Genomic DNA, 22,835 nt, shown 5'->3' with positions numbered 1-22,835 from the left:
TGAAATAAACATCTCTGAGGCTGCAACAGAGTGAACTATCATTTTATCATTTTAACACACTGTAAGTACAATAATCTTCTGAACTTTCAACTTGAACATACTAAATTCCTTGTGTAGATATATAAAAGAGTACACCTTCTGTGGCCTAAATGACTCAGATTGTATTTCATCTTCGTATTCTCAGTATCTTCTCTGTCTTCCTTGTACTGTTCTCTCCAGTCACCACAATTGAACATCCAGATGGATCAAATTTTATGTCCCTGGAGTCTGTTTTGAACTTGGCGAAGCTGTCTCCTCTATGCTCTCTAGGACTGGAAACAATTCCAAGAAAATTTCCACATCAAAAGCAATGGCATTCAATAACCACCAACGAAAAAAGGCAATTTTGAGGCAGGGCTTGGGTGTGAGTTTTTAATCTTCCTAAACTAACAGAATAAGTGTGTTGTCAGCTGCAACCAGAGGGGAAGGATGAAGTCCACGAGATTTCTAAATAGATAAAAAAAATCCCACTTGTGAATTTCGTGGAAAATTTGAGATTCAGTTATTTGGGATCAACAGGATCCTGTGGATATGGCCCAGACTAGAACAGATTTATGAGTTTTTTGTTTGCAGTGTAAAGTGTGTGTGTGTGTGTGTGTGTGTGTGGGGGGGGGGGGGGGGGGGGGGGGGGGGGTAGATTGCTCAAGGCTTGAGCAGACTTTAATTGTTTTGGACATGATGTTCCTCTGATTATCATTATGGTGATAATGCAGCATGACACTAAATAATGAAACTGATTCTGCTTCTCCAAAGACCAAGATATTCAGCTGATGCGATTTCCTGAATTGATTATCTTGAAGTGCTATGAGAGCTATGGTGCAGAAATAGTTTACTTTTTGTCGCGGCTTTCTTTCCTTTAGATGAAACTGTAGGTACAAATCATATGAAATCCAATATGATATGTGTTACATAAAACGTAGGTAAATTGTCACTTACTCTGGCCTTGCATTTGCATTTTGTTGTAGTTTGTTGTCACGATAACAACTTGTTTTGTTGAGCGCAACAACTCAAACTGAAACCTCCGAGAAAACCTCTCGCCGTGTGTTTTTTCCACCATGGATCGAGGGAAATCTATATTACTGGAAACGGCTTGTGTGCATTCCTATTATCTTTAATGTCGAGGTGGTGAATTCCCAGAATGAATGCACTGTCGGGGCCGCCCGGCGGGGCGGAGTCAACCCCGCAATTATTCCTGGAAAGCGGATAGGGAGAAGCAGCCGCGCGGTTCTAGGGAGCGCGCGCCGGTTCAGCGAAGGCACGAGCTGTTTGTTCAAACAGAGAGGACAGATGCCGACTAACAAGACAGAACCCTGCACCAGTGCTATAAAAACAAATGGTGAAAATAACTGTGGAGAAAAGCCATACTTATAGGCATAAATAAGTCAGCTATGCTAATGAAGGAGACGCTGGCTGTCACGAAGCGACACGAACTGCAGCGGTTGATGCGGAATAGGAGTTGGTGCGTTCGGCGTGACGTCAGAGCCGCCGGTGCTGTGAAGAGTTCTCAGAATAGACTTCTAGGAAACGGTAAATTTAAAAAAGCCAAGCCTTTACACTCTGTCCTCCACACATTTGGATCTCACTCTGGCTACAACACACTCCAAACCGCTGCTGTTACAAAGGTTTTCCTTTACTTTAAGTTATTCCGTTTGCGTTTTTAACACAGTGTTCATTTTGAAAGTACAGGGACATCCGATCCTGTTCGGAAACGCGGAGCTCTTCCTCGTTTGTACATCGATTATTATAAACAGACTTGTTACATCGTTTCTGATTTAAACCTATTTTTTTAACTGGATGATTTTTGATCACACGCAGTTTTGTCTTATTTTCTGAACAACATCAGCAAGAAGAAACTGACCGGATTAAAGAAATTTTAAGGAGTAGTATGATCCTGTGTGTACCAGGGTGAGTCATGATTCCTTTGTCACTGTTTTCTTCTTCCTTGTCTTTGTTATGTACACAAAATTCTTCTCTAAAAAGTACTTGTAATTCAGAGTATTTTAAACCGTGTTAATCATACACGAATAATACGGTTGAGTGCTGCAACTTCTATGGCAAGCAAATACCTGCTCTACAAGTTGTAAACCCTGGAGAAGGCCTTTTTATGACGTGTTTTAGAGTTAAAATCATACTGTACATTTTCATTTAATCTCAGAGTAATAGGAAGAGTATGACAGAGATTTAAGTTCTGTGCGGGGGGAGTGTTTTGGCCCTGACTGCTAATAACAAACAACTAACAAGCATAAGAAGGTAGCCTATAACAACATCTAACTTAAATTTAGAATAATCTCTTTAAAAAGTTTTTAAACCAGTAATAAGTTCTTTTCAGCTTTTTGGTTAAGTTTTAAATAGTGGATTCATTTCCTATTTTATTGCTAGAAAACTAGCTGTATACATCTACTAATCTACTAATAATAAATGATTCAGCTTCCTGCATTAGCATGAAACACCAAAGCCAGCAGTATTGTTTTTATTGTGTTCATTTTTTAATGTAATTTCTAATATATTTCCCATATCATCTTAGGCCCCGAGCTCCTCTGCCCGCTGCTCCATCCACTGAAGCCCCGCGGGGCATGCGGGCTGGAACCGTACCTTCCACCCCTTGCCTTCAAAGCACCCCTCCACTCTGGGACCCCACAAAGGACCTCAGGGCGATAGCCAGCAACTTCTGCTATCTGGAAAATTCAGGTATGGTCCAAAAAACACACCAGAGTCAACAAAATTAAGGCCAAATAAGTCCACAAACTGTCTAGGGCCTGGCTTTGCACATTTTGTTCTCTGTTCTCAGAGACTCAGCTTCATTACTAAGTGTGGTTTGTTAAAAGCGAAGCAATACAGAAGGAAGTGGAAAGAGCAGCAGTAGCTGCTCAGTGACTAATCTTTAGGAATCTGTGTGTGTAGGATGGTACTGGGGAGCTATTACTGCATCTCAGGCCCACGCTGCACTTCAGGAGGCATCCGAGGGAGCCTTTTTGGTACGGGACAGCAGTCACCCTCTGTACATGCTCACCCTGTCAGTCAGGACTGCACGGGGCCCCACCAGTATACGGATCCAGTACAGCGGCGCCCAGTTCCTCCTGGACTCTAGCTCACCGGCCCGTCCCAACCTTTCGTCATTCCCCAATGTGCCCAGCCTGGTGCAGCACTACATGGGACCACAGAGGAAAGCTGAGGAAGGCAAGGTAGAGGAGCAGGCTCCTTTAAAACAACAGACACTTCAGGATACTTCTGTGGTGTTAAAACTGAAGCGGGCTGTATACAAGCCACAGAGTCTCCCGTCACTACAACACCTCACCCGCCTCACCATTAACAGGCACACCGACTGCCATGAACAGCTACCACTCCCCAGGCCTCTGCTGCGTTACATACAGGACTATCCCTTCAAAGTATGAGGGGTCCCTTGGGTCCTTTATTCTGACTGACTTTCAGGAAATAAACTGTCACACAGGTCTGTTGTGCCTGTGAGTGATTCTGCTGCTCCAGCAGTTGGAGGCCAGTAATGGAAATACTGGACACAGGGTCACGTCTTTTTGCTAACAAAAAAAAATGTACGAATTCGGTTAATACTGTTGTGCCTGGTTTCAGACTTAATTGTTTTGCAAATTGCCCCGGAGGAAGAAGACAATTAGGCAAACCTAAGTACTGTAATCTTCACTTACTTTGATATGAATGTGGAAATAACCCATATCCGTCTGACACTCACCAGTTTGAGCTGTACATGCTGTTATAACAAGTACACTGAATCCATTCAGAGAGACATCTTTTACACCATTTTATTTTTCTCAGTAAGACATTTTTTCTACCTTTTACATGTGTACATTTTCTATTAAAATAACAGTTTGGAGTCTCACTTTCTGTGTCTTATACCCTCTTTTTGCGTGGTTTAAAACAGCAGTATTCCTCATGGGGTTTAGAGAAAATCTGTCACAATCATCATTACTAACCAGCACATGACTGCTGCTCTTGTGACACTTTGTTACGAAACATTTGTGCCTTTAATCACCTTTGAAACACAAAGATTGTGTGGCTTTTAAGTAGACTGTGTGACGAACTGAAGGCCACATTGTGTGTTTTTTTGCTCAACAATGCATACACAACCCGCATCTGAGTCAGCCAGTGGACAAGTGAAGGGGAGGACCGTTCATCAGTGGATTCACAGAACTACTGAGTGCTTCCCAGGAGGAGGGAGAGATTCTGGGAGGGAGGGTTCTAAGAAAAGCCTCGGTAATTACCTTCAGCTTTGAGCTTGCTTTTTAGCCATCTCGCACAGATTTTTTTATCATGCAGCAGGATGTGTTCACAAATGTTAGTGGATTAAAAGTGCAGCAGTGATGTGTAAATCATTACAGCTTCCGCAAATTGGGCCTTCTGAGTGAGAGAATCAGTGCGAGTGCATGCTCAGTGGCTCAAGGAGGGTGGGGGAGCCAAGGCCGTGGCAACCTGGGTTAAAGCCAGCGTAATAGGATCTCAGTTTCTCAATCCAGATCAGGCTTGTGGTCCTTGTTTGACTTGCCTTTCTGAAGGATGCAGAATCTTGGCCTAAGAAATGCAAAATAATTGTTATACATTGGGATTAAGTTAAAGTTTCAAATTACAGTATAAGAATAGAAATTCAGGATGTTTGCAGCTTTACTTTCTAACTGAATTGAGAAGTGTAGGTCTTTTAATCACAGTGCAGTATCTAGCAGATCAGCATAGGTATAACTTTAATACCAAATTACAGCAAATTAAAAAAAAAAAAGCAATGATCAAACAGAAGCAAAGACGTTCTCTTCTCAGACCTGCCGCTGATGTCCTGCTGCGTCTTCACATAATGCATTTCTACCATGTTTGCTTTCAACCACTGCTGAATTAGCAGGGGGTGTCTGGGATCTACCTCCAAGTAAACACGCCTGTTATTCACAAAAAAAAAAACAGAAGATAAAAAATGTTATTGTCAGCAGGACAGGGTTATCAGAGGTAATTTTGAGGTGAGGGCAGTGGCTCATGTCTAGAACTTTTTTCACTTGAAGTCTTTTAAAGCTTAACTCATTAAAAAGGAAACATGATACTGTGTTTTTGAGAACATGCTGTTCCTATGACAAGCTGCCGTTGCCGCCGTTAGGAATTAAACCCAGGTGTGTGTGTGTGTGTGTGTGTGAGAGAGTGTGTGTGTGTGTGTGAGAGTGTGTGTGTGTGTGAGAGTGTGTGTGTGTGTGTGTGTGTGTGTGTGTGTGTGTGTGTGTGTGTGTGTGTGTGTGTGTGTGTGTGTGTGTGTGTGTGTGTGTGTGGAGCTGAGGGGTTTCTCACCCGTGATTTGATAGAATCTGAGGAGCCAGAGTCAAAATCTGTTTGATCACTTTTAGGCCATCTTCACCTCCATCCAGAGCAGCGTGGTCTTCAAACCTGGACAGACAGGTATTCATGTTAAAATTTGAAAACTAAATCTTTTCCATTTTACATAGTTACAAAAATATTTTCAGAGAACCCTAATGCACATTCTTTTTTTCATATTCAGGTATATGATTTCAAACTAATGTTTAATTCAGTATGGTTGATGTTTTGTGATGAATTTTAATACAACAATTTGAAAATTTTTAAACCCCCTTAAAAAAGTGATACTAAAATAGTAAATAAAATTGTTTTGAGGCAGATTAGTAATCATTTATGCATTGCTACAAATAAAAAGAAGTTATTAAAATGCAACCAATATTAGATACTACAAAAGCATTTCTTCTAGCACACAAAGTTTTCTAACACCATAAAGAACTCTAACAAGGGAAATAGTGATGTTGTCTTCAAAAAAGCATCTGGCAAGCTAAATAAACAGTTGGTGCTCCACAGCCAAAGCTGGAGAGTTGGTTTTAGCAATGTGTGGCTAATGAATCAGATATGGCCAGCCTTTGCTGATTTTACTTTCACTCAGTAAATGTCACTTGTCCTGGAAACATTTTAACATTGTTGAACTAATATGGGAGAATTTACTTTGTCGTTTCAAATAAATAAGGAAGTAGCTAAATCAAATTATAGTCTGTGAACAGCTTGCCTGCTTAATACGCTTAACAGCTCTTGACTATGGAACAAAAACCTTGGAACTATTTTTTCCCTTTGTATTAGCTTTTCAATCCCACAGGCATGAAACTGCTGAGTAGTGACCGTGTTCTTTTGTTATGCAACTGTGGCTCACTGGTAGTGTTGGTTTTCTCTCATTAGAGAGTTGGGGGTTCAATCCCAGAGTCTGCTGTCCACATGCCTACATGTCAAGTATGACACTACCCAAAATTGTCCCTGGTGGCTGCAACAGCAGTGTGTGAATAGAATAGCACTGTGTGTTGTGTATAGGTGTGAAATATAAGGGCTTATATAATATAATATAATATAATATAATATAATATAATATAATATAATACAATATAATATAATATAATATAATATAATATAATATAATATAATATAATATAATACAATATAATATAATTCTTCCATATTATCTTCTCAAAAATTAAAAACAATGATTCAAGACTTTTATCTTTGGTTGCGGCTGATTGCAGTACTACAAGATGAACTGTCTTTACACATTCTGAATCCAATGTGAATGAACTTGCAGAGCACTTCATAACTTCTTTCATTTCAATATTAGATAAGTGCCTATTACATAACTCCTGTTCATTTCATCACCCATCTTTCATTAAATGTTTATACAACTGACGAATCTGAGTTACATCACTGATGAAAAATTAAATACACTAGCTGTCTCTTAAGTGAGTGTGCTCCATTTTTCCCCTCTTCAAAAACAGTTACATAATACAGCAAAAATATCATTTAATATTCAAGAAACAAAAGTTTCATTTTAGATTTTATTTTTAATCTACAATTTATTTTATCTACTATCTAATGCCATTATCTTTTGGATGGTGTATCACTAGTTAATTCACAGGTTGAACTTTAGTGAAATAAAAGGCTGCAATTATCAACCTGTATTTCTTTCAGAGAGGCTGAATGTGATTGAGTCACCTGTATATCTCAGGATGCAGCGTCATCATATCTTCTGAGAACAGGTAAGGAGGGTTACTGACTAGAGCTGACACAGGGTTACAGAGGCTCAACATAGCTTCAGCATCTGAAAAATATGTTTGTACCGTCAGCATGTTTAAGTGTGTCCAGTTAACAAGTACAATGCAGTGTGTCCACTTACCTTTCATTACATCTATGTGATATACCTGTAATCTGCCCTGAAGTCCCAACCTGTGCAGACAAAAAAATAATCAGACATAATTCTTTACTTATCACCCCAAACAACAGCAGTAAACTAAAAAGAGTTTTAACAACTTCCAAAATTACCTAATTGCATTCTGTCTCGTTAAAGCTATGGCATCCTGGCTTTGATCCACGGCAATGGCTTTAAGCTGGTGAAACAAACGGGAACACATGATTTCATAACAGTGTGTGCAAATCTCTAGGAGAAAAACAATTGTCTGTTATTAAGTATTTAACTGATTTAGGAAGTTGAGAAATTTAAACAGCTGCTTTTTTCCAAGTACACCCAGCTTTGAAGTCTCAAACTTGACACATGGCCATTTTTGCTATTACAAAGCCAACATTACTGCTAAAAGGCACAGTATTAGTCTGATCAGACTCTAAATACTTACAAGTTTATAGCTTATAATGTGAGGAAGTTGAAAATCACACTAACTGTACAGCTATGAGCCAACAATCTTTGACATTAGCTTATTTTGGTGAAAAAAAATGTCAAAGACTCTTCATTAGTGATACATCAAGCTATTTCATGTTATTTGCTTTTAGCTACACTATGCCCTATTTTTCAAAATGTTGGCTAGAATGTGGCAGAGAGACAAATTAGCTGTAAAATGCTGGCTAACTATTGAGCAAATTATGTTTGACAATTAGCTAACTGTCATCATAGAATTATTAGCTAACTGCTGTTTCAATGTTAGCAAACTGATAGCAAAATGGTTTCAGAGTGTAGTTTTACTGAAAGTTAACTGATGAGCACTGATGATGTTGTATAAGTGTAAGTTAACTATAAGAAAAGTTTAGCATTATTAGCTATCATTAGAAAAATGATGTTTCAATGTTAGCTTCCAGTCAGCATAATGTTGTTTTAATGTAAGGTAGATATAAGTAAAGCACAGTACTAATGTTAGCCAACTATTATTACATTTTTTTTAATTTTATCAAAAACTTTTATCAAAATTCTGTTTAAATGTTAGCCAAATGTTAGGAAGATGCTTTTATAATGTTAGCTAAAACGTTTCAGCAAAATGATTTGTTACATGTTAGCTATCTGTAAGAAAGCATATTGTTTCAATGTAGTTAACAGTTGGTGAAATTTTGTTCAAATGCTAGCTAACGCTAGCTGATGTAAGCTAACTGACAGGCTAAGTTGTCTAGCTAACTGTTAGCAAAATTGTTTGAATGATTGGTAACTATAAGAAAATATGCTGTCTTCACATATGTGGCATAATACTCCTCATCTGTTGAATAATCTGAACCAGTGAGACTTTAAAAATTTGTTTGATTACGCACTCTTGTATCACCGATGAACACAGTGGATGGATCTTATACAATGAAATAAAACCTCAAAATAATTTGTGTCTGATGGCCACCATGTGAATATGGTAAACAGTAATTATAGAAGCTGGTGCAGTCTTGCATTGTGGAAAAAAGGCCCCAGTTTTAACAAGGAATAACAGAACAGGAACAAAACAACATCTAAATAAATAATATTCTAGATGCAATACAAAATGGTCTGAGTGCTTCTCCTCCCTCCATTATGTTAGCATACAAACACTTTCTTTTATGGCTCAACATGAAGCAGCTAAAGCATATGGGAGTGCCATAAGTTTGCAGCTACCGGTCCAGATGAATTGTCACAGGATCATCAGATTCATTCATTTCGTAGAAAGCACAGAAATCTCAGCACTACAATTTATCACCATCACTCTCGCAGCAATCCCTAAATGCATTGCAATTCAAAATGTTAGCATAAATTCTCATGCTCTGGTGTCAACTAATCTCTTTGACTTTACTGTTTTAGTGAACAGGTTAGTACATCGGAAAAAGTATGTTAACAAAGCCAGCAGAAATGACAAATGTCTACCAAAGTTAATGGAAACACACCAATCAGTTACTGATTTATTTCATCCTGGAATTGAACCAACAGAAAGTGGGAAAAACATGTAAAGCCAGTAATTTCTCACCTGGGGAAGACTCTTCAACAGACTTAGAGAAATCGCACCAGAGCCACATCCCACCTCCAAGCATGTAAGCTGGGCATCATCCCCCACGTCTTTCCCTGACTTCCCCTCCAAGTCAGTAAGCACGAGTTCTACCAGCTCCTGCATCAACACACAAACGCTGCTCTGGTTATATGAGACAGATTTTTAGGATTCATCTGTAAACTGAATATGTGCTCTGCTTTTCTTCAACCTCAGTTTCAGGTCTTGGTATGAACACGGGAGGTCTCATCTTCAGAGTCAGATCTCTGAAGTCCCACTCCTCAATCACATACTGCACTGGCATTCTGCAACACACAATCACGTATGAGTTTTCATTAAACAAACATTGCATGAGTGCATGTTTATATGGGGAAACTTTCTACCTAGACAGACGTCTGGTGCAGAGCTTCCACATCTGCTCAGTTTTTTCTTGGCTGAGAAACTCCGTTAACTTCCCCCGCTCTAGACTTTCAATCTGGTTAAAAATAGACCATGTAAGAAGAGGAACAGATGGTTAATATGGGGAAGAGTATTCAGATGTTACCTTAGGCAATGAAGAACAGACTCTGCAGACTTAAACTCACAGTTTTAGCCCCGAGAACAAAAGCAATTATGTAATTGCTAGAGTGTTCGGGCTCCATCACACCCAATTCTTCGAAGTGTCTCCTCCATAAGTCTGCTGCCTGGAGTGCAGTGATTCTGCCTGTTGGTAAAGCTGGGGTGCTGCATCTCCGTACTGCATGGGACCCTAAAATTCCCTGGATGCATTTCAGTTGATTGAGTTCGAAAATAAAAGTGTTACATCATTATGCACTGTAGCCATGGCTTTCAAAACGTCCTTCTATTTTCTCCCTTTAATTATCTCTGAAAAATTCAATTTCAGCTCAAACCTTAAATGCAAGTGACAGATGACTCTCAAGACTGAAGTCTAGAGATTCATCAGCTCTCACTTTCCCTCCAGCAGGGAAGTAAAAAAAGTCTCCATATCATTGTTTTTGCAACGTAAGTAGTTGTCAGATGACATCAAGTTATTAGGGATGTACAATATTATTAGCATGTTATCAGTATCGAGTGATATTGGCTCTAAAATTGAATGTCGGATATTGACCAACACGCCGATATTAGTCGATAAAATTGATCAACATAAGTAACTAATAAAATAATGGACTGCTGCTTACTTGATTAAATGCCTGACCTTGGGGATGACCTTAAAGCTGCTGCTAATGTTTTGTGCCTTTTTATGGTTTGCAGAGCACATTACCTCTGTTGCACATTGTTTGTAGCTCATAGAACTGTGCAGTGTAGACAAGGCTCACCTGTTTATCTTTACTTTGATAAGGGAATGAAGCTGCATATATTTTTTGCACTTTTGTTATTTTGCATGGAGCAGATTTAACAGTCACATATCTGGCTCCTGTTTTGAGTTAAATTTTAATAGAAGCAGTAGTATGTAAGGTACATATAGCTGACTAATTTAGGCACATTTACAATCAAGAGGTTGAAGAGAATTTCACTTCTCACATTTTCCCTGTGAGCATAGGTTATGTGTACTTCTAATGTCAATTGTGAAAATGGACAAAATTGCCCTGGTTGTGGGTATTTTTATGACTGACTCAGGGAGAGAATCCATTTTCCAGATTGATGTATCTCTTTTGTATTCCTTTGTTTGAGGAACGGTGTGATAAATATGCCGTTTTAAGTATTATGTGTTTTCCTTATTTTGCACAGGAAATTAATATTACATAACAAATTAAATGAGCATATGCACTATATGCGACTTCCAATACAGAAGAGAGTTGATGATCTCTGCAATTAGGTGTGCAGTAAAAAATATCGGTATTGATAGTTGACTATATATCAGGATATTGGAAAGAAAAAAAACAATATTTTGCACCCCTGAATGTTATCTGTAATTGCAAGATGACCTATTGTTTTGGATGCTAATCTATTATTAGTACCAAATTTATGTCAAAACAGACGCATTGCAGACTATAAAAAATAAGCACTTCACAGATAGAGTATTTAGTGTTAGAAATTGTGACAGAGAGAGACAGAGAAGGAACTGAGAGATTTTTAGACATTGGTTATTTCTGCTTGTTTTTTGACCATTTTCCTCACATAATTACCTTACATATTATCCTTATTTCGCCATATCCCACTGCACTTTTGTATCTCATTTTCAGCCGATGTATCCCCTCCTTTCATTTTATTTCAGTGGTATAATCAGAGTAAGAAGTCAGACTATTGGTTGTGTCGGGGATCATTTCCATAAGGCTGATTCATTTAGTCCCTCCATGTGAAACTTTAATGAAAAGAAAGAAACTATAAATAAGCGAAATGCCACAGCTACTTTGAGCAGTAATGCCGCTCTCACTGGGAAGTAAAGTCATGGTGTTTAAATTTGTATGACTTTGGAGTTTGAGTTAATGTATCCGAGTTACCTTTATTCCAAAACTCCTGAATCCTAAACTCGGTGATCTTGTCCACATGGTTGATCTTAGCAGATACTTCCCTGCATCGCATTTACATTTTCAGCTCATGTTGCCGTCATTTTCTCCCGTTGCATCTCTCTGGTATTCACTTGTCCTATATATAAACGTTCAGGCCACCGTTAGACCCTATGTGCTCATTAAAGGACATTTTCTGTGATAGGATAGCACACTGGTGCACATTGTTGACAGTACTTCCTTACACATGGCGCCGCAGACGTCCTCTGATATGATGAACGTCTCGTGCGCGGCCGCATACTGCGCAGCACTGACCCTGATGAGTAGTGTTGCCTTTAGGTACTACTGAGTAAAAAGTAAATCAGAGTATAAACCACGGAGAAAATCAAATCTAGCCGGAATGTTTCTAAAAATAAGATATCCTAGACAAAGAAAATTGTGTTAGCTAGTGGTGACATAATTGAAATTCACAACGTCATCTTTTTAATTCCCGGCTCACCAAGATAAGCTGGTTTTGTGCCCCAGTTTTGTCTAAATTTACTCCTTTCCTAAATCCCCAAACCGGCCATGTTTCAAAAAGTGTATCAGAGTTATTTGGTAAGATATTTCACAAAAAAATGTTATAACGATCTTTAATTGTTAACTCAACTAACTGGACAGTGTAAGACTTCCGGTTATGATTCTGTAACTTACGAGGTGCTCATGAAGCCGTCATTATTGTTGTTCTCAGGTCTCCTGCCTGAATGCAACGAGTATTGGAGACTTATTGGGAATATTTAAAGAGCTTTAAATCATTATTTTTTTTATACAGAGACACCACATTTGCTGGGACATAGTCTGAACGACAGCCCTGTTAGGTTTATTCCTGAGATAGTTATGAGCCTTTCTTCAAACGTTAAAACTGGAAGCTGACAGCTAGCTGCAGCTGCTAAATAGCAGTGTAGACAAGTAAATTATATTTGATAGCTGTGAGGGTTTGGTTAAAGCTTGTATTTTGTCCATATTTATAGTTATATTTCGAGGAGAGGAGTGCTCCTACAAACAAGTGTGTGATGGGCATGTCAAACCGCATAGAATGTATCTTTTTCAGTGAGTTTCACCCCACCCTGGGTCCAAAAATAACATATCAGGTAAGCGTGCAGTTGTTTGTGCGAAATCGGTGAAAACTCTGAACATTGTTTCAGAGAATGGTCTCTAAATAACCAAACTTTCATACATGTTACCTCAAAAACTAACTTTACTGGATAATTAATCTAAACAATTGAAAGTAATGATATCAAGACACCTGAAGTAGTTAATTACTTGTGAATTGAGTTTTTTGTTTTTAAATTTTAACAAAGGAACACGTGGAGTTCCTAGAAAGTATCACTAGTAACAGTGCATCTTTCTTAGCTTTATCCATAAGGAAGAGGTAAGTTAGTGGTCAGTTAGTTAAGGAAAGTATCAAAGGATCATATTAGGCACTTAAAGTAGAAACTTTACCACGTGATTTAATTTATCATATATTTGGAAAAGTGTGCTTAAAACTTATACAGCAGTCATAATAGTAAACCTGTTATTTTAAAAGTTAAGCAGTTTTTTAATCTTCTTTTGTTTATTTGGGATTTTTGTTGTCTATTCTAACACGTGTGTTCTGTTCTTTCAATTCTTCATCTTTCAATAGGTCCCAGAGGAATATATATCACGAGAGCTGTTTGACACAGTTCAAGTTTACATCATCACTAAGCCAGAACTGCAAAACAAATTAATAACAGTGTATGTAATCAAACACCCCTCTTCTTGCTCCCTTTGGATCTCTGCAAATATATCAAGGTGGCACAGTCTTTTTTTGTAACAAACTTTTCTTTTTGCTCTTGATGATTCTTACAGCACTGCCATGGGGAAAAAGTTAATTGGATGTCCTGTGTGTATTGAACATAAAAAGTACAGCAGAAATGCCCTCCTGTTCAACCTTGGTCTGGTTTGTGATGCCCAAACCAACACCTGTGCACTGGAGCCAATTGTGAAGAAGCTGTCTGGATATCTTACCACTCTGGAGGTAGAGAAAAATATGCTTCCACAGTTCTGCATTTGACACATTTCTGTACAGTTTTCAGAGATTATCCTGAATCATTTTTTGCTCTGGTTGTGTTGCAGCTGGAGAGTGGCTTCATATCCAACGAGGAGAGCAAGCAAAAACTTTTGCCAATAATGTCAACCTTGTTAGAAGATCTCAACGCCACTGGAGCCTGCACCCTGCCCATAGGTATGTTTATGTATTCAAGTGTGTATAATTCAGTTTTCTATGGGGCACAGACACATCTGGTTAGTTAACTCAAAACACTGAAGAAGAAACTTATTCATCAATAGAAAGATGCTGCTAGATACTTTTCATTGTGTTCAAGCAGTAGTTTGAAAGTATCGATAATCATCAAGTGCAAACAGTCATTCTGAACTAAAGGTTGAGTCATTTTTTGATTTTTGTTTTTAATGTTTCTTTCTGTGTTCTTCTGTTGTGTCCAGATGAGTCAAACACCATCCACTTAAAGCTGATCCAGCTAAGAAAAGACCCTCCAATAGTGCAGGAGTATGACGTCCCTGTCTTCACACAATGCAAAGAACATTTCATCAAGTCCCAGTGGGATCTTACAACTCAACAGGTTGGCCTTGTAGCAGCACTCCGAGTTTTATGTGGCACAAGAGTTTGTGATTGCTTTAACCAATTAAGTTCCCAGGAACTCATTAATGTTGTTTTGTTTAATGCAGATCCTACCCTATATCGATGGATTTAGACACATTCAGAAGATCTCTGCTGAAGCAGACGTTGAGCTCAATCTTGTTCGCATTGCTGTGCAGAATCTACTGTGAGTACAAAAAGGCAACACAGACCAGGACAGGCTGATGTGCGTCATAATACCCTCATCTGTTGTGTTCGGTGTACTGCAGACCAGCATGCCTGTATAACTGTGTGTTTACCCACACAAACATGTCCTGATAAACCAGTCTCCTGTTGTTTTGTGCTGCTGATGGTAAAACTTAAATGTTTATCAAATATCCATTTAAAAATTTCTCAGAATTATGTGCAAGTCATGACTGGGCTAGTGTGTTGCATTTCGGCATTGTTAGGCTTTTATTTTGTAATAAATAAATAAATACAAATTTGGAAATCGCTCTCTTCACAGGTACTATGAAGTTGTGACTTTGGTGTCAATATACCAGGTACAAACTCACTCCCCAAAAACACTCGACTTAAGCTGCCTATTCATCTCCTGCTTGTTTTGTTATATGAGAGCCACAATGCTATTGAGAAACAAAAAAAAAAGATTCATAAGGGCATTTTATGTTTCAAAAGGTTTGATTATCAGAAAGAAATACTGTAAAAATTTGAATAATAAAGTAATAGTTGGTAAAAAATAAAATAAAATATCACATTAGGCACATCATCATCTACATCTACAGCTTTTGTTTGAATTGTAAGAAGTGAAGAACTCCCTTTATATTTAAAAATGGAAGTTGTAAGAATTAAATCCAAATGATTTCAAATGTGTTACCTTAAATCCCAGGATGTAATGACTCAAATCTGAAAATGTCTTCAAATGTTTTAACTTTATTTTTCAATTGTCTGCCATTTTTATTGGAAGGGCTTTTTCAGTATTTTTATCAGCATGTGTCTTTCTTCCTCTCTCCAGTATTCTAATGTTTACTGCACCACCCCCAAAGTCCAGAACCTCATCGATGACAAGTCCATTCAGGAGGAGTGCCTGAGTTATGTCACTAAGCAGGGTAAACAGGGGTGACTGTTGTTGCTTACATGTGTTGTGTTTTTTGAGCTTTGGGTTTCTCTCATTATTGACTTGTTGTGTCAGGTCAGAAGCGTGCCAGTCTCAGGGATGTTTTCCAGCTCTACTGTGGTCTGAGTCCAGGAACCACAGTGCGAGACCTTTGTGCACGCTACTCTCAGCAGCTACAGAGGGTTGATGAGAGGTGAGCATCAAGCATCTTATCGTTTCCTGAGAAGACTTAGGAGCTCTCGAGAAGTCCAATCAGAGCGACAGTTACCTTTTTTATGTGTTGTCCTTCAGGAGGCTGATCCAATTTGGACTGATGAAGAGTCTGATTCGACGGCTGCAGAAATATCCTGTGAAAGTCATCCGTGATGAGCGAAGCAGGCCGCCCAGATTGTACACCGGCTGTCACAGTTATGACGAGATCTGCTGTAAAACAGGCAGGTTCTTTGAGATCTTTCTCTGCTTTCAGTTTGAATCTAAAGATCTGCTAAATATTAAGTCAGTTTTTGTTTTCATCACTTCACAGGGATGAGTTACGCAGAGCTGGATGAACGTTTGGAAAATGATCCTAACATTGTGGTGTGCTGGAAGTGATGTGACATAAACTCAAAAATAAGCACGAGCAATCGGGCTGAATATGATAGAGATGCCTCAGCCAAAGATGCCTTCAATGAGAAAAATAACACTGGAAACAGAAGCAGTATTTTCTTACTTTTATGGTTGATTTTTGAAATTTCCCTCTCCTCATCATTGTGACATTTTCTCAAGGTCGAACACCGACGTTGAAGTTTAGTAATATTGTACAAAGGAAATTTAATTAATAAAACAGATTATATTACAGTGTGACAGTTTTTTTTATGGAACATTGTTCCAACCAAAGAAAACTCAAAACTTAGAAAAAAAAATAATAAACTTTTCAAAGCTGTTATTTTGTGGACATCCAGAAAGTAAACTTCAGATTTCATGGAATAGTCTAAAACTTATACTAAATTTCAAAAGAACCATTCTTACATACTTTAAATAAAAAGTTTATTTTTTTTTGTATTCAGTAGTTTCCCCCTTTTCTTGTTTCTTTGTAGGGTAAGATTTATTTTCTTTATATATCAGTTACCCATTGACAGTGGCTTGTAAATCAATGTTTAGTGTAAAATTATTTAGTTGTTCTATTTGATAACCTTAAATCTAAAATCACCAAGCACTGATTTAAACCACACCATAACCTATACTTCAAAAAGTGTTTTTTATTTATTTTATTTTATTTTATTTTTTGTTTAGTGCTTTTGTAGTTTCTTCCTCTTGTTTTTACTAGCCATGGTTTTATATGGAGGTGCATCGCCTCCCTCTGGCGACAGGCAGGTACTGCGCCTTAAGTTGCGTTCCGTTTGCAGTAACCATGCCAACCACTATAGTGGTATCACTTACACTAGTTAACTTCGAAACAACTCAGCTGGAGTAGATAGAGAAAGTCATTTTATGCTTATTTTTTGTGTGAGTGTGTGTTTATGAGTTGGCACACAATGGACACGTCGGTAATCATGCCAGTCGAGGCAGAGGGGTTTATTCAAAGTCTGGAGACTTTTTCTCTCAAAGAAGTGGGCTCTGCGAGGTAACGTAAACCATTGGGCTACAGCTAGCTAACGTTTGAATGAAACATCGGTATAAATGTGAATTCAAAGACGTTTAAAACTCGCGAAATTTTTATCAAATTTCGTTATTTCCATTGCTTCTTTTGACACATATTACATCTGTATCGCAACATTAGAACAACGAGAAATGAAAACAAAAATATATATCGGCTAATTTTTTAATCTACTGCCTTACTCCAAGTTATAAGATCTGTCTCTTTTATTTAGCTCATGCTATGACCCCTTAGAGCACAAAATTAAAAGACGCCCACCAATGGGGCCAACCATTACTGACTGTTTTGTTCCCATGTCCAAAAAAAAAAAAAAACATTTAGAGCAATATTTTAAGGCATCTACGTGTCAAACTGTAAACACGGAAAGCTGACACATTTTTAAATGATTTTATATCAATTCATTGGTTAGAAATCTTGATTTTTTTTTTCCTGTAACATTGATGTCAGATTTGCCCAAAAGTTGTGTATCACCAACCAGCCAAAGGTGATTTTCAACTGCAGGAACTAATCTCAGGACCTGGATACCATTTTAGGAACTCTGAGAGACAGGAGGAACCAGGGTCCACATTTAGTTCCAGGGTGATGAATAGAATAGAATAGAATAGAATAGAATAGAAAATACTTTAATTATCCCCGAGGGGAAATTCAGGAGTCACAGCAGCAATCAAGTAAACAAAAGTAAGAAAGTGTATAGAAAGTAATAAATAAATGATAAGTAAATATACCCCTAATTGTTTTTTTGCCTGCCATCCACAATTAAAATGATTGAGTTGATTTGATAACTCCATTACTCTTCAGTCTATCTTTGTTCATCCTGGTAGGGCACATTTGGAACCAAATCTAGGCCCTGGACCCTGTTGTCAAATGCACAGGACACCTCAAACGCTCTTATCATTTATTTGTTTTTATTCCTTGGATATGCTGTTGAAAAGCAACTTAATTGTAATTGACTTATGTTGATTAAGGTGTCAAAAGAAAAATTGAAGGTAAGCCTGTTATACTAGCTTTCAACTAAAAGAACAAAATAATTCTGAAAGAAAGGTATAAGAAAGTCAAGAATTAGTAGAACTTTTGATCAAGCAGAGAAGAAGTAGGTCAGTAGGTAAGTAAAAGTAGCTGTTTATTTGTTTTAAAGAGTTTAATTTGGATTAGTCAAGTAGGTTCAGTTCCAAGAACAGCAAACAGACAAGTCATACATAACCCGGGTAAAAGAAAAGGTGTACTGTGTAATGATTTTTCTCACTGTGTGTTGACAGGTGGTTTAAACAGTATGAGGACATAGTCAAACTTAACATGCAGGCGATACTGAACGCTTCTGCCATGCATGATGAGTTTGTCAAGGAGCTCCTGGTATCATATGGAAAGGTGACTGCTGCTTTATACATATGGTTATACATAAACAACTTAGTTTAGGGTGAGTTATAAGACAGATAAGGCTAAATGCTAGTGTATAGATGTTACTGCAACCCATAATGGTACCATGTATACATTAAAACAGACTTTTATCCAGTTGTGTTTTTCTCTCCCTGCTCTAGATACCTGTTCTGGTGCATGAAATGATCCTTGTTGAAGTGTGGAAGCACAAAGTTTTTCCCATCTTGTGTCAGCTGCAAGACTTTAATCCCAAGAACACATTTCATCTTCACATGGCAGTGGGTGCAAATCAAGATGTGAAATGATGATCATCTTGCAGTGCTCATAGTTGATTTTGTATGTTCTTGACTGTGTCCTTCTTAGATCAACCATGAAGCCACAATTATAAACCTGCTGGAAACAATCATGTTTCACAAGGTAAGTATATTTTCAACCACTTAGATATAGGTAAAAAAAAAAAAATCTACTGAATATTGTAAGTGTTGAATTTTGCAGTAGTATAATTCATAATAATGTATTGATAAATTATGCCAGGTTTAGCTGGATGAAAGATGTGGTTAGTTTGAGACGGGTGAGACGGGTAAATGTCAATGGGTGTAACCAAAGTTTCTCATAAAAAAATCTGATATTGCGCAAAAAGTTAATATGATGTTAACAGTCTACTACACTGTAAACATGAAATTTAAATTATTTTAAACCAACTGACCCAAAATGAGACAGAAACAGCAAATATATACGCCATACAATAAAGACCCATATTATAAAGTTTAGACATGAAATGTTTTAAATTTGAGATGTTTCATAACAAATAACTTATTTCATCAGTACACTTGCATAACTTGTAGAAAAGTGGCTTACTTAATAATTGTCATGTTTTTTTTTTTGGCTACACCATATGACAGTTTAATTGAACTGATTTTTTCATTGTTTATAAATGGTAGAAATGTCATATAAAATAAAATACTATGACACCAACAGAAATGCAAACCACACAGTAAAACAAACATCTAACATGTTGTTTAAACAAGTTCAAAGCATTTTTTTATTAATCTTGTGTTTTACACAGGATTCTTGTGAAGCTGCTGATGACTCTGTTCTTGACTTGGTGGATTACTGCCATCGCAAACTCATCCTGCTAGCCAGCAAAGCAACCCAAGAGAGCACAACAGTTCACAGCAAACATAACCTGTCAGGGACTGCTGATGTGTCCTCTGTGTCTCTTAGTTCAGTGAATGAGTTGCTGTCGCAGTGTGCTGATCTGGAGTTTGAAATCTCCCTGAAGGCTGTGTCTGTGTTGCGCTTTATCACTGACCACACCAACAGGTAAGGAATAATGATGAGCTGTCAAATAACTGGGAACTGAAGCAAACATCTTCCAAGGACTTTTTTGTCAGACCAGCCATTCTAACAATACAGGTGTTGATTTCAGCTTAATAAATGCATCTTATTTCACATATAAGACTCAGTGTAGGTGAATGTTTTTGGTTTTTCAATTTATAAATCCTCAGAATTGTTACAAATCACTGCCATTCACCATATATCCAGTTACTCATTGTTTCATACCCAAGGCTGATATGATGACAGTGTTTTATTTCCTTTCAGCATCAGTGCCATCAATCGCATGTTGTGCACTCACAACATGCCATGTGTGTTTGTTCAACTGCTTGACTGCTGCCCGTGGAGCCGCTGCAGAGGAGGTACAGCTGCCTCTCACTTCTCTTGCTTACAAAGTGGTTTGATAAATGTTTGCTTATAAATCTATAAAATGTGACTTTTCCTTGAGGTGTGGTAGAAAAGTTCATCAATGGGAGATGGCAGAAGATTCCCCCTGAGGATCATCTGAAGATGACTAAACTTGACGGTCAGGTTTGGATTTCGCTTTACAATCTCCTGCTGAAGGAGGACTGCCAAAGGAAGTACGATTTGAACAGCTTTAACAAGAACCAGCTACTGAAGGTAAACTGTGAAGAAAGAGTTCAACCTCAGTCAGTGGCTTCTCATTTCTCCAGTGTCTGCTGTGCATTATCTGTAAAGCAGAGGAAGTGTGAGAGTGCCAGATCATTGTCCTTCAAGGGCTTAAAACACAGATTCAGTTTCCAAGGGTTGTTTTGACTAAGATGTTTCCTGCTATTATCTGCTTTCTCATCCTCTTCCTGTTGCATTAATTACATAACCAGAGAGTGTTTTCATCCTCCTGTTATCCCTTTTTTCATGCATGTACAGTGTGTGTATAGACCTCTTATGAACTCAGATTTTGTAACGCTTGCTGCTAGACTGTTGTTTGTGTTTGTTGTTTTTGTGCCGCAGCTAAGAGGTTTCCTGACAGAGGTGTTAATCGATCAGCTTCCAAACCTGGTGGAGCTGCAGCGTTACCTGGCTCAGCTTTCTGTTACAGACCCTGCCCCACCGAAAAAAGAGCTCATTTTAGAACAGGTACACACGCATACTCATCTTTTAACACCTGTAACACTATATGTCCATGCATGTTTATGTTCAGCTCTGATTTGTTTTTTAGATCCCAGAGATGTGGAACAGTATTGTACAAGAGAATAATGGGAAGTGGAAGGCCATAGCAAAATATCAAGTCAAAGAAACGTTCAGCCCTTCTGAAAGTGACCTGAGGTCACAGGCACAGAGGTAATAATGAATAATACTCCTTACTACTGGAGCGAAAGAAATATTTGATGTAGTGCCTCATATTGATTTAACTGTTATTTCTAGGTTGGCCCAGCTGTACAACTTGGATGTGATAGAGAGCTTACTCCCCGAGAAGCCAAAGTGTGGATGCTGTGGGAAAGAAGCTACCAAGAGATGCTCTCGATGTCAGGGAGAGTGGTACTGCCACAGGTAAGACGTCATAGATATGAGGTAACAATGGCTTAGTTAATAATAATTGCTTATTTTTGGAGTAAAGAAGAGTCTAATGGATTTTGACTTTGAGCCCTGCATCAGCAGTTGAGGAGCTGGTTGAGGATCTTAGTGGAGATCCAACCAGGAGACACAGTGACAGGCTAAGATCACTGCTGATAGATTAAATTTTTGAAAAATGACCCAGAGAGAGTATGTTAAGTGTAAAGAAAAACAAAAAAAACCCACAACAAGCTATCTCAGACAGACTGCCTGATATATGGACAAATGAATGGATAGATAAATTGATGGACAAGTGGAGGGGTTAATGGTCGGGCGGAAAGGGAGAAAGAAGACGAAGAAAGTGGTTGCTGTGCACAAAAGATTTGTACTGATAAATGTAGTTTATTGTAAATTCTGACAAATAAAAGATTATACTTATACATCACAGGAGTTCCTGTTTGGAAGTCTACAGTCTGACCTTAAGATAATAAATATTCTACACACTTAACACACTTTTTAAATAAACATATCTTTTTCTTTTCTACCTTTTTTTCTAAAGCTGGGATGTTTCTTTCACTGATGTATACCTCACTTTCTACTTTCTATCATTTTTCAGAGAATGTCAAGTGAAGCACTGGCCTAAACACAAGAAAGCATGCCAGCTCATGGCTGAGGCCACAGAGAAGATCCAGAGAGACCTAAAAATCAACAACTAAGAGAGACAAGAACTGGACAGAGCACAGATCTCCTCCAGCGACATGTTGTTTTTATTCCTAAACACTTTGAACAGGAAATATTCTTCATTTGGACATTGCAAAACTTTATTTCCTCTTTCACATTGTGGATGTTTGACTATATTGTTTATTCCTGTTATCACATTTGTGGCTCATTTTCTTTAATGAAACTGTTTTTTGTTTTGTTTTTGTTTTTTTCCGGGGGGGGTTGATTTTTCCACCTTCTAATTTATGGAGATATTTTTTGAATACCATAAAGTAACAGTGAGAACTTCCCTGTTTACTTGGTCAGTGCCAATTACAGTCATAAGATCATCTTTTTAGATCACATCAGACAGTGAGAAACCCACACCATCGAAATTCAGACTCATACTCTGTTAAAAGCTGAGCTGAAGATTCATGGTTCCTCTTCTTGGTTAATATTTCCTCTAGTTACATTCAGACTTTACCCTGAGGTGAGTGTTACATTGTTTACCTTCTGCAGTAGACCTAATCTAAAAGTAAAACTTGCAGAATATAAATGTGTAGGACCAAGCTTTGTGAATCCTTTCTTTTGAAAGAGTCAATCCTGCTGTAAATTTTATGTTGTCACCGCTTTGGCGAATAAAACCCACATGCATCACATATTGGAGACAGTGGTTTCAGGGGGAGGGGGATTTACACGCCCCCTCAGCTGTGCTCAGGCCTCAAAGCAGCTCCCTCTGTGTAAAAAAGGAAAAAAAATCCGGATGTCGGCATTTCTGAGTCTCATCTCACTCTTTCTGTCT

The 22,835-nt window shown here is 38.1% G+C and overlaps 4 protein-coding genes across 8 annotated transcripts; 3 read left to right on the top strand and 1 right to left on the bottom strand.

Annotated features, from left to right (window-relative positions):
- Positions 1-1,245: 1,245 nt before the first annotated feature.
- On the top strand, positions 1,246-3,715 carry cisha (cytokine inducible SH2-containing protein a). 2 transcript variants are annotated; one of them, XM_074698154.1, is made up of 4 exons: positions 1,246-1,566; positions 1,883-1,944; positions 2,564-2,727; positions 2,941-3,715. In XM_074698154.1, exons 2-4 carry the CDS (start codon positions 1,925-1,927, stop codon positions 3,429-3,431), a joined length of 675 nt encoding a protein of 224 aa, XP_074554255.1. In that variant the 5' UTR covers positions 1,246-1,566; positions 1,883-1,924; the 3' UTR covers positions 3,432-3,715. The 2 variants fall into 2 exon arrangements, with proteins under 2 accessions (XP_074554255.1, XP_074554173.1); XM_074698072.1 differs by having other exon boundaries at positions 1,246-1,661.
- A 96-nt stretch (positions 3,716-3,811) lies between these two features.
- Positions 3,812-12,004, bottom strand: hemk1 (HemK methyltransferase family member 1). Of its 3 annotated transcripts, XM_074697768.1 has the most exons (11): positions 11,699-12,004; positions 9,842-10,015; positions 9,641-9,732; positions 9,469-9,562; positions 9,240-9,377; positions 7,360-7,424; positions 7,214-7,263; positions 7,033-7,138; positions 5,329-5,424; positions 4,821-4,931; positions 3,818-4,578 (listed from the first exon to the last, which is right to left on the bottom strand). In XM_074697768.1, the coding sequence occupies exons 1-11, from the start codon at positions 11,744-11,746 to the stop codon at positions 4,515-4,517; spliced, it is 1,038 nt and encodes a 345-aa protein (XP_074553869.1). In that variant the 5' UTR covers positions 11,747-12,004; the 3' UTR covers positions 3,818-4,514. The 3 variants fall into 3 exon arrangements, with proteins under 3 accessions (XP_074553956.1, XP_074554046.1, XP_074553869.1); XM_074697855.1 differs by lacking the exon at positions 9,842-10,015 and having other exon boundaries at positions 3,812-4,578; XM_074697945.1 differs by lacking the exons at positions 9,641-9,732; positions 9,842-10,015 and having other exon boundaries at positions 3,812-4,578.
- Positions 12,005-12,411: 407 nt separating this feature from the next.
- nprl2 (NPR2 like, GATOR1 complex subunit) lies at positions 12,412-16,314 on the top strand. The gene is made up of 11 exons (XM_074674130.1): positions 12,412-12,834; positions 13,368-13,459; positions 13,574-13,742; positions 13,841-13,949; positions 14,207-14,343; positions 14,450-14,547; positions 14,866-14,902; positions 15,373-15,466; positions 15,550-15,667; positions 15,766-15,908; positions 15,998-16,314. The coding sequence occupies exons 1-11, from the start codon at positions 12,757-12,759 to the stop codon at positions 16,063-16,065; spliced, it is 1,143 nt and encodes a 380-aa protein (XP_074530231.1). The 5' UTR covers positions 12,412-12,756; the 3' UTR covers positions 16,066-16,314.
- A 305-nt stretch (positions 16,315-16,619) lies between these two features.
- zmynd10 (zinc finger, MYND-type containing 10) lies at positions 16,620-22,698 on the top strand. Of its 2 annotated transcripts, none has more exons than XM_074676413.1 (11): positions 16,620-17,077; positions 18,367-18,475; positions 18,646-18,762; positions 18,848-18,901; positions 19,551-19,807; positions 20,087-20,181; positions 20,277-20,440; positions 20,792-20,917; positions 21,000-21,121; positions 21,206-21,331; positions 21,951-22,698. In XM_074676413.1, the coding sequence occupies exons 1-11, from the start codon at positions 16,974-16,976 to the stop codon at positions 22,048-22,050; spliced, it is 1,374 nt and encodes a 457-aa protein (XP_074532514.1). In that variant the 5' UTR covers positions 16,620-16,973; the 3' UTR covers positions 22,051-22,698. The 2 variants fall into 2 exon arrangements, with proteins under 2 accessions (XP_074532514.1, XP_074532506.1); XM_074676405.1 differs by having other exon boundaries at positions 16,621-17,077; positions 20,268-20,440; positions 21,951-22,697.
- Positions 22,699-22,835: the final 137 nt, after the last annotated feature.

This window comes from Halichoeres trimaculatus, unplaced genomic scaffold (assembly GCF_033239565.1).
Source record: "Halichoeres trimaculatus isolate MK-OKI-2021-1 unplaced genomic scaffold, fHalTri1.1 fHalTri1_scaffold_1, whole genome shotgun sequence".
In the NCBI taxonomy this organism is placed as follows: Eukaryota; Metazoa; Chordata; class Actinopteri; order Labriformes; family Labridae; genus Halichoeres; species Halichoeres trimaculatus.
The sequence above is the reverse complement of the archived record's forward strand: the minus strand, read 5'-3'. Positions and strand labels throughout refer to the sequence as shown.